Source organism: Tarenaya hassleriana, unplaced genomic scaffold, assembly GCF_000463585.1.
Source record: "Tarenaya hassleriana unplaced genomic scaffold, ASM46358v1 Cleome2, whole genome shotgun sequence".
Taxonomy (NCBI): domain Eukaryota; kingdom Viridiplantae; phylum Streptophyta; class Magnoliopsida; order Brassicales; family Cleomaceae; genus Tarenaya; species Tarenaya hassleriana.
In genome coordinates, this window is record NW_010965372.1 from 8,660,527 (window position 1) to 8,675,804 (window position 15,278).

General features: G+C 39.8%; 4 protein-coding genes across 6 annotated transcripts in view; all 4 read right to left on the reverse strand.

The window, feature by feature from the left end:
• LOC104813106 (transcription repressor MYB6-like) overlaps positions 1-243 on the reverse strand; it is a 1,429-nt gene extending 1,186 nt beyond the window's left edge. Inside the window, exon 1 of the mRNA XM_010540626.2 lies at positions 7-243. Within this exon, the coding sequence (XP_010538928.1) occupies positions 7-139 (133 nt within the window). The 5' untranslated portion in view covers positions 140-243. The remainder of the gene's footprint in view (positions 1-6) is intronic.
• Positions 1-5,495, reverse strand: part of LOC104813105 (uncharacterized protein At1g04910-like) — a 5,970-nt gene extending 475 nt beyond the window's left edge. Inside the window, exons 1-10 of one of the 2 annotated variants that reach the window (XR_771712.2) lie at positions 4,748-5,495; positions 4,304-4,376; positions 4,144-4,208; positions 3,854-3,942; positions 3,479-3,676; positions 2,883-3,087; positions 2,628-2,795; positions 2,325-2,492; positions 1,915-2,105; positions 962-1,185 (exon numbers count right to left, since the gene is read on the reverse strand). Coding sequence is in view for 1 of the 2 variants with exons in the window: in XM_010540624.2 (XP_010538926.1) it covers positions 1,038-1,185; positions 1,915-2,105; positions 2,325-2,492; positions 2,628-2,795; positions 2,883-3,087; positions 3,479-3,676; positions 3,854-3,942; positions 4,144-4,208; positions 4,304-4,376; positions 4,748-5,158 (1,716 nt within the window). In the remaining variant the exon portion in view is untranslated. Of the gene's footprint in view, positions 1-712; positions 1,186-1,914; positions 2,106-2,324; positions 2,493-2,627; positions 2,796-2,882; positions 3,088-3,478; positions 3,677-3,853; positions 3,943-4,143; positions 4,209-4,303; positions 4,377-4,747 lie in introns of those variants that run through there. The other variant, XM_010540624.2, reaches the window with a different exon arrangement.
• A 1,654-nt stretch (positions 5,496-7,149) lies between these two features.
• LOC104813107 lies at positions 7,150-12,533 on the reverse strand. 2 transcript variants are annotated; one of them, XM_010540628.1, is made up of 12 exons: positions 12,141-12,533; positions 11,717-11,835; positions 11,186-11,630; positions 10,953-11,068; positions 10,116-10,875; positions 9,829-9,940; positions 9,602-9,756; positions 9,291-9,479; positions 8,966-9,193; positions 8,264-8,588; positions 7,892-8,075; positions 7,150-7,802 (listed from the first exon to the last, which is right to left on the reverse strand). In XM_010540628.1, exons 1-12 carry the CDS (start codon positions 12,339-12,341, stop codon positions 7,313-7,315), a joined length of 3,324 nt encoding a protein of 1,107 aa, XP_010538930.1. In that variant the 5' UTR covers positions 12,342-12,533; the 3' UTR covers positions 7,150-7,312. The 2 variants fall into 2 exon arrangements, with proteins under 2 accessions (XP_010538930.1, XP_010538929.1); XM_010540627.1 differs by having other exon boundaries at positions 9,829-10,018.
• Positions 12,534-13,992: 1,459 nt separating this feature from the next.
• LOC104813108 (classical arabinogalactan protein 5-like) lies at positions 13,993-14,717 on the reverse strand. Its single transcript, XM_010540629.1, has one exon. It carries the CDS (start codon positions 14,657-14,659, stop codon positions 14,234-14,236), a length of 426 nt encoding a protein of 141 aa, XP_010538931.1. The 5' UTR covers positions 14,660-14,717; the 3' UTR covers positions 13,993-14,233.
• Positions 14,718-15,278: the final 561 nt, after the last annotated feature.

The window sequence follows — 15,278 nt, forward strand, 5'->3', positions numbered from 1 at the left end:
AGAGACCGGCGGCTTTGGGAAGAGAACGCCAGCAGCCTTCGCCGTGTTTACGGATGTAATCGATGAGATGTTGGTCTTCTTCTTTGGTCCACGCTCCTTTGTTCGTGTGAGCCTTCTCGCAGCAAGGCGACCTTCCCATGGTGATGGTGATGCTCTTTCTCTGTCGCTCTTGGTTCTCTGTTCTCTTATGTGCGTATGTGTGGAGGAGGAGAATATATGGAGAAGAGGAAGGCAAGAGAGCGGGCTCTCTAGGGCCGAAGGGGGTATAAAACGAGGAGGCTTTGACCAAGTTGGTGAGAGAGAGAGAGAGGATTCTCTCCTCTTTGTGTTAGGTTTGATTTTGCTTTTTTATTTTCTAATAAATTCATTCCCTACCCTACAGAGTTATGGGGAGTGTCTCTCTCTTGGGTGATGGATTTCAAAATCAGTGTGTGTAAATGGTGGTTGGTTAGTTTCTAACCTTCTAGAAGAAAGGGAGGGTCCAAGAAGCTCCAACTCCAACCAGGTATCATCAGCCCTTTTGACGCCAATCGTCACTCAATGGCTATTATAGTCCTTTCCTTCCCCATCAAAATCACCCCTCCCTCTTATTGTTTATATATTTGATGTGGCAGAAAACAATCAGCAGTGATAATGTATCAAATGACAGAACAATACCCATGTGAAACACAGAAAGATTCTTATTATATGATTTGATGTGATGGACAACAAAAGACAAAACAACGTAATGTCCACTACATGACACTGCAAGTGTTTTGAGAGAGAGAATACATAGATCTAAACCTCGACCCAACAAGTGTGATGCGTGGCATACAGAACAGAGCGAACCGTCTAATGTTTAAAAGAATGTTATGTACACGCAAAGCAAATTCCCAAATCAGAGAGGTAAAAAACAAACCCTATAAAGAATGTCTGAAAGATGAATACAAGACAATACAGTGGGAGAGTAAGGATTACTGACACTGTGTATTGCCGGTGATGACTTTCCAGGTGAGTTTTACTGTGGTGTATATTATGTGGTCGGCTCGGCCTCGGTTTTAGGTCTCGGCCTCGGGTTCGGGTTCTTTGCACATGCAGTCGGGCATGGGGAACGTATACAGGGACGAAGCGGGTTTCCTCAGTTCAACTCCCTTTGCGTCATTGTGTCTCAGCATATCTTGCATCTGTTTCTTGAAGTAGTCCCATCTACCAAAATCATCACCAAACCCATAATGTTTTAGTCTATGAAAGCACTATTCAAACTCATCAGACGATGCCCGAAAACTTCAAGACTTGCCACATAAACTTATTTATTGTTGCTGGAAATAAATGGGCATCACGCATTAAGTCGCAAGTTTTATCAAAAACACATGTATTTTCAGCCAACATGGATGGCATAGGTCGAGTATCCAATTTTTTCGGGTTATCAAACCCCATACGTACGTCTCGGATCTCACGATATATTACCAATCTCGATTCATTTTGACCGGATACCCAGAAGTCGGGTACCAAGATATTTTTCGGGTATTCAAAAGTATATATATATATATATATATTTTTTTTTTGCTAACCAGGATGGTTCTCCGGGCCTTCGGCCCGACTACATCCACCCTAGGCCCGGGACCAGCCTTTGTATATGGACCATTTTGATCCAGAAATTACATCCTTCCCCGAATCGAACCCATGACCTCGAGGATGACTTTGCCACCTCTCAGCCACTGGACCACCAACTATTGGGTTATTTAAAAGTATATATTGGTAATACCCGAGGATATTACCCGCAGATAATATTTGATCTCGTGACCCAATCTCATCTCATATAATGCTCAGGCATCCGAAATTCAAGTTTTTTTTTTGCCCTAACTGTATGAGATCGAGTATGGAAAATGGAAAATGAACCTAATTTGTTGAAAACGACGAAAGTAGAAAAGTTACCTGATGTTTGGGTTATCAAAGAGCTGGACTAATTTTCTCTTGTCCGGTTTGATGGTCTTGGCGTGACCTTTGTAAAGATAGCGCCGGTGACCCATCAAGAAGTGAGGAAAGTTACCACCTTGGGTGGAAACAAACACTTCACTGTGGAGGCATACCGTGTAATCAAGAGCCGCCAATCTCGACGAATGGCCCTACAATCACAAAGCATGTTCAGTTCTATATTTCCAAATTTGCCAGCCTGAGTTATTTTTCCTTATGAAACAGTGATACCTATATTTGACAGAAATCAAACCCATACTAAACAATATGAAATGCTGGATATAGTCCGCAGGCAATCATATAATATATCAACGAGGAATCATATTTATATCAATCGCTTTAGACACAAAGAAAGTTCGGTGTTTAATTACCTTAAATGGAGCAAGTTCCTCTGGAGTAGCTAGAGTATCCTTTGTCTGGAGGAGCGGAAACATCTGCTTAAGAGGAGCCATATACTTCTCTGCCTTGTAAATATTTCCAGCAGCAACATAAACCAATGTGGTATTGTCAAAACCCATGCCTCTAAGCATCATTCCCACCTGCAGAACAATGTTTACACGATATTTCGGTCAGCTACCATCTTTCCTCTGTCATCAAATCCCAATGTCCCATGCGAGTATAGTCAGAAGATAAGCTCAATTGAATTTTGAGAGAACTTGGAGAGAGTCCGATACCTCCAATGGGGTTAAAGGGCATTTTCCGTCTACGCGGTTTTGCCCGGGCCTAATTACTCTGCCTCTCCTCCTGAACTTTCCTCTCCACCCTTTTTCTCGAGCCTTATCCATTTCTTGCTTGTCAGACATCCCAAAGTCATACTCACAACACGAGAAGGCAACCATATCCTTCAAAAGAGCAGTAAATTGAATGCATGAGAAGAGGCAACAAGGAAATTGCGTAGAAAGAAATGTGGAGGGGAGCAGATTTCAAACCATTTCGAAGCGGAGATGAACAGAAACATATTTTCCTCCTCTCCCGAAACTCTTCTCGACCATCCTGTCGACCAATTTCTCAGCAAGCATCCTTATGGGCTCAGAGAACCTCAGTGCCTCGAAATTTGCTAGGCATCTGAGACCTTGAATATGAGCAGGAACTGCATGGGCTAGCCTGTTGGAGAAGGGCGCAACACGAACAGCCCTAAAGCAAGACACGGTATAACATTAAACAAAATCCTGCAAAGAGAGTGTTCAGGTCCCAATTTTTAAATTCAAGAAGCCAACTCGTTATACATATGCAAGAAGCCGGTATGATTTGTCTCGAATTGGTTTCTGGTAAGAACCCAATGTATACTAAGTCCACTAATCCTTACAAACCCATGGAAATAACTCATCCTTTAAAACTAGCTTGTAAGATGAAGGCTATAGCTACAACGGATCACCAAGTACCGTGCTTAGTTGAGTCACAATCTAAATACACCACTCATAGAGTTCTCCAAGCCATTTCACCTGGGTCGAAGTAGAACCATAACAGGTTCTTATAAGGTTGAACCAACAGAAAATAACCAATAAGTAGACGGGTAGGGGCATACCCCAGCCGCAAAAGTTGCGGGAGCACCTTCTGAAGATAATATGTTGGGCTTGACCAAGCCTTCAATCTCAAATTCACGATGCTGCTTATATTGTAGTTGTAGCGCTCAAGTATGTTTTTCGGCAGCTCTTTCACCACATTCACGTTATTTCTAAGAGCATGTATGAAGAAGTCTTCATCAAATATATCTCCAAATTTGCTGCAACCAAGAAAGGGAAAATTGCACATGAATATGTACACTCTCTAAAACAGCTAACGCTTCGGCCTTCTTAATCTTGAAAAAGGATTGCCTTCACTTATCAGATTAACTGAACAACCAGCCGACCATGGATAATGAACTTTCAAACTCAGGATAAAATACAGAACCAGCAATAACCTGGAATCGCGCCATACACTGTTTAAATGAAAAATCGGAATGACAAGAGTTGCATTCAGCAGTCCAGCCACAGCGACTGCATCACATATCTGTGTCAAAAAGATAAACAATTATCCAAACAACCCAGATGATCTGCGGACATATACTGCATTGTAGAAAAGGAAACACCTGCATACATCATCACCGCAGAAAAACAAACAAAGACACTATGCAGCCCTAATAACCCGAGCCCGTATACACCATGCAAATAATATGAACGGTGGATAACTCGAGCCTCAGGACAGACATACCGATAAGCGTTGTTGATTCAAACCACCATTTGCTTCGATTATAAAAAAACCATTGGAATTTGATCCTGCAAAAGCTCAAGGCTGACAATGTTACATAAGCATGCACACCACAATTCCTTGTTTCAAAAACAGACCAGAATAAAATGCACAGAACTCGAACCTGCTGCAGACACATTCGTGTTGATGCACGGTTTCCATACATTTTTAGCCCTCGGGTACCAAGCGGTCATCAACTGTATTAGAAATACTATGTCAAGAATTCATATTTTCAACTTTCATTCTAAGATTATACGAGCCAAAAACTTCAGGAATGATCCAGAGAAATACCAACACTTAGTTAAAACCACGGTATTATGAAATCCAAAGGGTTCCGCAAATTTCGATCGCGATGCATAAGGAATTAAGATGAACACAATGCATCAAAGAGAACACGAGTCTTTGTTTCATTGAAGGCAACAATTCAAAAGACACAGACAGATTAATAAACTGATACTTCAGCCAAAACTCGTTCCTCGCACAACATTCTAAGCTAAAAAGAACACAGTGAAGCACTTGCTGATTCACTTATCTTTTTGAGATACTGAAACGGACAGAAGAACATTACCGCATTGTGACTGCTTGCATTAGTATCCGCCTCCATGAACGGCCATAACCGCTTGAAGACCTTAGGACTCCGGTACACCGATCCCGGCGGAGCTCGTTTGTACACAATCTCCACACCGTGCCCTAGATCGAGAACAGAGAATCCAAACGAGCCCATGAACAACAACATCCCCGTGATGTAAAGAAGCGGCGCCAACAGAAGCACGCCCTTTCGTCTGAAAATCGAGGAAACCAGCATGAACACCAGCCTCTCTGCCAACCCCTGCTTTCCGGACCTGTGCACGCTGGCCCCGCATCCGCCGAGGCTCCTCCCTCTGCTATGGCATATGCGAGGCGAAGAAGGTGCAGATGGCGGAGATCCAGCGCCGACGCTGAGGGACCGACCATTGCCGAGCCGGCTAAGGCCGTGCATGATCGGAACCTATTCAGGCAACGATTTGGAGGTCCGGAAAAGCCTAGAGAAACAGGAGGCTAGAAGATCCAGTGAGTTTCACATGTACTGAGCACGCTCGATTCGTAATGAGACATTTACGGTAACTTCTCTTTACTGTTCGAGAGGTGGTGCGGCTCCACCAGCCTGGTGGTCCGCGCACTTCAAATCAAACAAAATCGAGAAAAGAAAAAGAAAAAAAAAGAGATGGAAGAATTTTCTCGAGAAACAAACAGAAAACGAGTGGAGCGAGAGCAGAGCAGAGGGAGCGAAGGAATGAAGAAGAACAAAGATTACGCGTCGTCTCGAGCAATCAAAATAATCACGTGAGAGAAAGCAATGGATGTAGCTCCGAGAGTCAAAAGGCAAATTAAAGTGGCTGCATTATTATATTTATTCATCTAGTTATTTTTTAAATTTAAACTTTTTATCTTTTCAAAAATATTTATAAATTTTTTTAATCATGAGATATTTTTAATTAGAACTAAATGAATAAACTAATAAATATTTCATTTCAGGATATGTTTCTAAAAGTAAATATTTATATAATATAAATTTAATTAAATATATTTTATAGAAAAATCAGATACGTTTTCTCGGCCATATGCTCGCTCTTTACTATGATAAAAGAAGTATATGTGATAATAGAAAACGTATCCAGTAATTAACATTTAATAATATTATTATTAACATAAAATTAAGAAGTTATTTAAAAAAATACAAAATCATGATTTCTAAAATATAGATATTTTTAGAGTTGTCGGTGCTAAAATATGCCTGCAGTGTTTTTTTTTGTATGAAAATATATAATTCAAAAGAGATTTTTGTGGTGGTAAAAAGACTTGTGATTTTTGTCTGATATTTTTTAAAAATTAATTTAAGAAAATTTGACTTTTATCCCCTTTCGATTTTTTGAATGCTGTAATAATAAGTTGGACTTTTTCTTGGGTGGAAATAATTAACAATTAAATATTCCGAAAAAGACTTTACCTTTTTTTGGAATATTTAAAAGTTGGGTGTATGTTGGAGAACCTTTAACAATAAGGAATGATTTGTTGGAAAGTATGCAACACCCACTATATTATTTTTACATTAAAATTGTGGATAGAATTTTAATTGAAAAATCTGTTTTTAGAGTTAAGAGTTATCTGTGTATTTAGTTATTTTTTTTCTCTAGAATCTTACTAAATTAAAAAAAAAAACATCATCAACCTATCTTATTATAAAATTATATATTGTTTGGTGTATTTAAGTATGTCTAATTTAGATTATATTTCATTGATCCCAATTAAATTAGAAATGTGGTTCTGTTTGAACTAAAATTACCATATCAATATTTGTTATTTCATCTTAGTGTTTAAATTTTGTTGTCGTCGCAAATCGGTAATCTTAATTTCATAACATTTTGGTGATTTTAAACAATTATATACGACACTTGCTCTTCGTGTCGTTTTAGATTCCTAACTTGGTTCAAACAAACAAGATTAAATTAATATATAGATTCACGTTATAAAATATAGTTTTTATTATCTTATTATAAAACATGTTAAGACCATTAATGTAGTCAAACTCCGTGGGCCTTCGACCATAGTACTATCCATTTATATCATATTGTATAAAAATTTTGTGTGAAATGGAAATTGCCACATTTGTCCCTCTTTGCTGTTTCTGTTTCGTGAATATTCTCAAAGGCTCCGTATACATTTTTCATTTTCGTTGCATTAGGAATATGGTATAAGCAGCAACATCAAACAACCCGACCACCACGAGGACAATGCCGAGGTCGAGTTCCTCGGAAAATTTCGGGTATCCAATACGTTGGCTCGGATTATTTGCGAACACAGATAACCAGCCCACTTTGAACCCGAAACTCGGATTGTCAAACGCAACACACCCGATCTCGGATACCCGAATTTTGGGGACCGCAGAATGCCCATGGGTCCCACGTGTTTGGTACTAACACCCAAACCTAGTTAGGACCGGAACCGCACAACCATGGCTTTTTCACGTATAATATTACACACGGCACGAGTTACATACTTACAATTATGTCCGGTAGTTATGTCAGTCGAGTACGTATCTCTCTATCCACAGACACTAATACAAATAAAAGAGTCTCCAGCTCTTACACGCTTTTCAATTTGGCTTCTTCATCAGTTCCTCGTACCACTGTCCATGAACGGAACCGGAGACGGTCGCCAATAGAACCAGAACATCTGCCACCTCTATCACCTTGTCCGAGAGATGACCCGCTCCGATGCGTCGGAGCGGGCCTTCCACTGCCTGTTTTCTCTTCAAGTTGCTGCCGGCCAGAACGGCAGCTCTCGTGGCAAGGTACACGGTCCGAGACACACGGGCGAACACGGGGTCTCCAGCTTGTAAGCTTTTAAGCAGCATGCTCGCCACGAAACGCTTCCTTGTCTCGAGCTGTTCTGGACCATGGGACTCAGGTTTGGTCTCCTCGGGGAAGTCGCAGATTATTTCCGTGATTTCTGGAAGGCCCGAGTCAGGTTTGGCATCTAGCGTATCGTAAAGACGATGAACGCATTTGGATACAACAGTTTCCATGTCTTTCGGGTTGGTGACTGCATTCTCACTGACAAGGGTTTGTTGGAGAATCAACACACTGCAAGAAACAATGGCCGTGCAGGAGAATTATGTACCATTACCCTAATGAAAGGCATTGTAGAGAACAATAACTAACCCTATACAAACCTGATCGAGACGAGAATGATTTTCTGAATTCTAGATTGAATAGCTCTCAGCCTGGCGAGATTGAGTCGAAAGGTTTCCGGGAGGGATTCCATAGCAAGACCACTTATTTCGCTTACCAACTTCAACAAACCAAGCCTAATACGAAGATCCACGGTTTCCCCATTGCATTCTGCCAGCTCAATTCCTGCAACAGAAGAACCCAGCAAACCATCAATAACCAGATAAACATGCTAAGGTGATCCCATTCCAATTCCCATACAAGTTCAATACTTTGCATTGATTGCTAGATTAATCTGGTTTCAGTAAGCTAGATTTGTCATCACAATCCAATCAAAGAAACCGTAAATGGGTACGCTCTCATCAACCGCAAACCTGGAAACGGAGACGGTGGGGAGTTGACATTAGACCCAGAAGAGAGTCTGCCTCCAGTTCGCAAAGTGGAAGATGGGATACCCAGAGATACAGGGTCATTGTTTGAAAGAGCAGAAAGAGCATCTGTGTGTTCATTCCACTCGGTTTCTGCCTCTCCCCGTAGAGATAAAAGCCACCGCTTCGTATAAGGAAGAGAAGAGGAAGCTTGGTCCGGAGAGCCATACCGACTGGCAAATGCCTTCTTCAGATATTCCAAACCAGCAGGTCCCTTGAGAAGTGGCTCCAACATTTTCAGACGAGCTTTGCTGATCTCTTTCTTCAGAATCTGCAGACAAGATGACATATAACGGTAACATGCTTTAAAGTTTATCACAAACCTATTACGAGGGGACAAAATAAATGATGGAAATACAATAATTAGCATAATATTGCAGTCAGGGACTCAGGGTATAATATGATTAGTGAGAGAGATGCATGGGGAAGAGAGGCAAGACTTAAAGGCTCATGGATAATTTGCGGAAAATTCTGTAAGAGAGTTCAGCAACATTTTCCAAAACTGTGATCTTGTCTAATCGCTCAAAATACTATTTGATTCAAATTTGAATTCCAATCCAACTTTATAGACGCTTTTTATCTAGAACAAAACTTGTAAAACATCATAATTGTGTCAAAGAAGCAAGAAGAAAAAAATAACACAAGTACCTGAAGCTGTTGCAAAACAAAGCGTAGGCCCTTAACTACTAAGATTCCATATGAAGAATTTGTCTGGCCTTCAGATTGAGCTATCTCTCTTAGTTCATTCATTAAATTATGATAGGTACTCCTGATCTCCTCCTCATTGGCTGGGGCAGAAAGCTTCAATAAAGTGCCAAGGGCAAACTCTAAAATATTCCCAAGATATGCCATATCGACATTTCCAGACCCCAGCGACTGAATCATGATAAGAAGAGAAGAGTTACAGTTAGCAGAACCCACAGAGATTTTTAAGTAACTGAGACAATTAAGTTCACGCGGTAACATCAGGCACCTGTGACAGGACATCTGTATCGATAGTTCGAACAATCTCTTGCCTCCAATCTCTAGGGGATATCTCACAGAGTTCATCTCTTACTTCTTTCATGAGTTTAAGAACCCAGTTAAAATCAGGTCGAGCCTCTTTCATGGATTCCATAACCCCATCCCAAAAAGCCTTTTCCATTGTCTCCTTAACTTTCTCCTGTCCAGATATAAAGCGAACAAAAGAAGAGTGGAGATGATCATATCAGTGCAATCAAGTTAATCACAGTAGTGAAGCACGCATATATCAAAGCCTTGCAAAATAAAAAAATGTTCAAGTACCTGAAGACTGCTAATATCCCCACTGTTGGTGAAACTATCAGCAAAACTGCTGTTATTGTCATGAACAATCTCATTTACAATTAATTCGTTTTCACTCACCAATGCTGCATCAAAACTAGCATCTGTCATGTTTAGAGTAGAAGTGCCTTCATTGCCTGCGTAAGAAAAATTATGTCAGAAAGAGGGTTTGTCATGGAGTCCGAGGTTTCAAGGATAAAATAATTTACCAGAGTTCAAAGATGAAGCAAAGTTTGACGAGTCTGGCGGATACGAAGATGAGCCATGTGAATCTGAATGTACTACTGGTTGTCTTGCTCCATCAACTTCAGTAAGTTTAGCCTGAGACGATGGGGAAAATGTCTTGGCATCAATACCGTCATCAACATTCTGCCTATTGAGCTCAGAAACTTCTCTAGTCTACAGGGAAATATGGTTGTGTAGCATAATTAGAACAGCGGGTATTGTAGAGACAAATCAAAAAAGAGGGATGGCAGGCAAGAGACAAGGGGAATACCAATTTCTGAGTTGCATTAACACCATGAATCTGAACGTCATCTCTGGCTATGGGAGAAAGATTGTCTTTCGACACTGCTGACTGCTCTGCTTCATGAGTTCTAGCTAAATCCTCTTCTAAAAGCTTAGCATCATTAACTTTCCAAATTACAAATTTATGCAGGTAAGAGCACCAAGCTTTATCAAAGGCTTCTAGCTGAGATCTGAAATTCTTTGAATCTAGAGCTACCAAAGATGTATTATCCTGGGCAGTAGACCCTGGTCCATCCAATCTAGTCTTCAGCAGCAACTCAAACTCCCTAATAAGATTGGCTGCAGATTCAGCCAACATAACCTCATGTTCACCTCTTCCCCTGAAAACTGCATCGGAATGACGCATGATCATGTAAGCACAAAGAAAAACTCTAGCTGGGTACCTCACAATCTTTTTAGATTTTCGAGACCCCTTTTCCTTTGATTCTACCGATGCTCGCCCACTTTTACTGATGGCAATGGGCGAGTTCCCCCTTGAAGTGGCAGAAGCAAAGTGCTTAAGAAGATGATTAATATTCGTCACTTTAGATGCATGTAAAAGAGAGAGACGAATCTCCAAACGATCAAGCAATGCTTTCACTGTTCGAAGTACTGAGACCGAATTGATTTGAAGGGCAAGCTGCTCAAATGGCATTGACTCGATAGATTTTTCATCAATTCCAAGGTTGCGATAAGCCCATGCCAAAGCGCAAGTTGTTTTCTTGGATTCAGTAAATCTTCTCCAGCATCTGGAATTGAAAAGGCTTTCGAATTATAGAAGCCAGAGAGGAAACATGATATAAATTTTTAAGGGACAATTCAATACCTTTGTACCATTCTCACACGATGCTCCTGATTCTTCTGTATTATTTTCGATGACAGATGCACATTGCTCTCCAGGCCTCGCCTTTGCCTCAAAAACTGTGCCCTTAGTTTCTTGGCCTAATATGTAAGTATTAGGACGCTAATAATATAACTGCTATGACCAATTGTGTAAAATCTTGAAACAAGAAAATGGTTTTCAGAAATGATGTAATTGCAGTAAGTAATTGAACATACCCTTTGAAGCCGATCTTCCAACCGGTCCTTCATTTTTCTTCTCTCAGTTTCCCTCTGATTATGAACAGAATTGGCAACCCCAAAAACCCGTGATAGCCTAGCACGAGCTCTTCTCCTTTCCGCTTCCAGAAATCCAAGCCGTTTTCTCTCAGCAGCTGCTCTTTTCTGATGGATTGCTGCACGTACACATTCCTTGTACCTGCTCTCCTGCATTACCCGTTGCATCAAACTCTGAGCTGCCCGCTGTCTCTTTGCCGCCCGCTGCTGTGCTATGGCTTTCAAAAGAAGCAACCTGTTTCTCTCTGCCTTTTGAACCCGTTCTTCGACTTTCGTCCCCAACTCATCACGCTCCTTCTCAAACCGCTGCTCCAGTCCACTCTTGGCAGCTTGCCTTAGCTCATCCAGCTTTGCCAGACGTGCCATCTCCTTTTCCAGAATGCTTAACCTGGGAACCAGAGAAACTTACACTAACATCAACAACTTTGCTTTTGCTCACATGCCCTTTTCGATTTAGACAGCAAAATTTCTTACCTCTTCTGCTCGGCAGCATTAAGCTTCGCTTCGAGCCGCTGACTAAGATCCTCAACCGGTGTGGTAATCTGGGTTTTCATCTTAGGTCGAGCCTTGCTTGACAGTGACTCATAGTATTGCTGCAAAACCACGATTCACAATATTCCTTAAACTCATCAAAAAAGAAAGATAAGCACGTTCCCCATTTCGTGGCTTACTTTTCTCCTCATCAATATTCTTTTCTCGTTAATTACGACGCAAAATAAAGAAACCCTTCAGAAATTAAGTAATAATTAAACATTAGACCAAGCCCACTCTACACCACAAAAAAAATAATCAAGAACATGATCGATCAAACTATCATCGTGGTTCCTATACATATCCATACACATACTGTGCACATGCATCTACGTAAAAAAAGCAAATACAAGTCTGCAAGGAATACCTGGCGCCGAAGATCAGCCTCTCTAAGTTTGGCGTCGATCTCCTCGGCGGAGACGGGGCTCTTCGGCTCGAGAAGACGACGGCGTAGCCTCCGTGGAAGAGTCTTAGGCGAAGAATTCGCTGCCACCGTCTCCTCCTCGTTCGCCGGAATAGACATGGCGATTCCTCCTCTCAATCGCTCCGCTTCCGACATTGATTTCATAAACGAACACAACCCACAATCGCGGATCACCAATCCCTCCAACGAATTAAGATTATTCACAAAATTTGTACAAAACGGAAGAGAAATCTCTCAATCGGAAAATTTTGTGGCAGTCGCAAGACGCTTTCGTGAAAGGCAGATCAGAAAATTTCGTCTTGAAGAAGAACGACGAGAGGCGTTTTAGTCGAACACGCGATTTCTGGAAATTTCCCAAATTGATCTTATCGCGAATCTAAAACGACGTCGTGTCGTCTACCGGTGGGCTTTATCCACAATTATGGGCTTTTATGCCCCTACTTGAGGCCCAAATTAAACGCGCGTTGACAACGCTTATCTCGGTGCCGTAAATTTGAATATAAAATTCGAACCACATAATTATTTTTAAAAAATAGAAATAATCGTAACATTATAAAATTTTAAAATGATGAATAATGTTAAATTAGTGCTGCCATAATTCAGTAGTTTTGCAATTCTGTCATATATAGATGACAATGTAGTTAGTGTTTTGTATTTGTGAAATGCTATTTACCCATTTAATATTAAAGTTCAAGCTTGACCTTGTAATTATTAGGCACCGTATGTACAATTACATAATACATTTCAAAAGGAACAACATTTAGATTCTCAGTTATTACGAACAAGTAAAGAAAAAATTGTATTCCTTTGTTTACAAATTTAGAATCCAAGCGTGGTAGATTTTCTTGCAATTGCAACCGCTTCAGACTGGATATTCGGAGCATCAATTAGATCTTCTTGGATCCATTCTTTTGTTTACATTTTTTATTTTAAAATATGCATTTATTAAAATTTTATATTAGATTTTGAAATAATTATATGTTGGTGAAAGTAAATGAAACAAAAAATGGGGTCAGACTTTTGTGTTGTTTTTCTTTTGCTTCTGTCAGATATATTCAATTTAGATGAAATTTAGTCAACGTGTTTCGTTGAATTCTTATTATAAATGATTTATAAATAGAGAAGAAAAAAAAGAATAGTAACAAATTATTTCTAATTCAAAAATAACCATTTTTAAACTAATATTGAAACGTTGAGCATGTTTAGGATTATTCTAATCATTAAAAATCATCTTAAATAAATTTTTAAGATTAGGTTTGGTTCGAATAAGATTATCATGAAATGTCTAATACCGAATATTATTCAAAATTGGTTGTAATCTAAAATGAAATATCTAACTTTACAATTTAGCATGCGTATGAGATTCGGAGCTTTTGCACCAGAATTCTTTTGTATTTTCCAAGAAATTTACTTTTTCAAATATCCAATAAATTTAATTTTAGAAAAATAATATTGCCTTTCCTTTTTGCTTTTTCCTTCTTTCCTCATTCCATGGTAACTTTCTTTCTCGCGAGGAATTTGTCCAAATCCAGAAAAAGGCTAAAAAGATCGTACAACTCTTTTATGATAAAACAAAAATCAATATCATAATTTCGTCAACCAAAAAAACATATCATAATTTCGCCCAACTATGATTACACTCTCCTCCCAATTTAAGATTCAAACTCGGACAACAGACGTTTCGTTTCCGTGGGACAGAACACACGTTAACCCTTATTATAAAGCTGCCGATAAAACCCTAATAATGATGCCAAAGATACCCAATCACAAGTCCATAATAAATTAAGCATAATCATCATTTAATCATAATAATCATAATCATAAGCATAATCATAATCATAATAATGATAATAATAATAGTAGGAACAAATAAAATCTCAGACCCTAACAACCCAAATCAAATCTCAGCCCGTACCAACACCGAGTTCAATTCAAAATACATAATAAATAAAATTGGAAGAAAGAACACTAAAAATTCCGAAAATAACAGAAAAAAAATTCCTACTGAGACTAAAACTATCCGATGGATCTCAGATCTACAGCAACAAAGAGGCGGCGACGGCCACTCCGAACAGAGATCCGGCGACAGCGACTCTACTCATGGAGGCAGCGTTCGGAGAGCCAGGACCTGCCGGTGTCTGAGCAGGTCCAGGATTAGCACCGGTGGGAGTAGAAGCACCGGGAGCTCCGGAGGGAGATACAGGAGGAGACGGAGGAGACGCCGTGGTTGGAGGAGTCGCCGGTGATTGACTCACCGGAGCGGGAGTGGGAGAAGCCTTGGGAGCTGCGGAAGGAGGAGGAGTGGAGGAGGGAGCCGGTGTTGCGGCTGTAGGGGCACGCGCCGGTGTAGGAGTGGCGGCGCGTGGTGTTCTGGTCGTCGGAGCCGGCGCCGGAGCCTGAGCGACGGCGGATGCGGCGATGAGGGCGAGGAGGAGAAAAGCGGCGACGGATTTGGGAGCCATGTCTCGGAGTTTTCGGGAAGACGCGGAGAAATATACGGCTTCTGATGGTAACAGGAGGACGAGGTGGGTATATATTGGAGTCCTCTCAGTAATTTCTTGGAAATTACGCCGATACAAATTTACTATAATTTTAAAACTAATCCATGATAATATGTTAATTTCAAGATTTAACTTGATTTTCTTGATAGTTTTATTTTTGCCCCAAAATTTTGAGATTTCCCTTGTATTCGTTACTTTCATCGACCGATCAGAAGTATAGCAATCTGTTAACAAAATAATAAAGAGTAAATGTTGCTAAAAAAATAGAGAGTGGATATATTAAGAATTAATCATTGTTAAAATTATTTTAGAAATTTACAAAATGTATGCAGAATTCATGATTTCTGAAAATAAGAAAAAGATTTTATCGATTAAACTATATTATAATGTTAAATTACTGTTTTTAATCATCCAATTTTTTTCTTTCATAATCACTAATCTTGGAAAAGGAAGAATGATTTTATATAATATTAATATACTACGATTCTAACAATATGACGAAAAAAACAGAATACATTAGTTTTGATTTTAGGGAAAACAACACTAATTTTTATAATATTATATAAATAAATTCCTAATA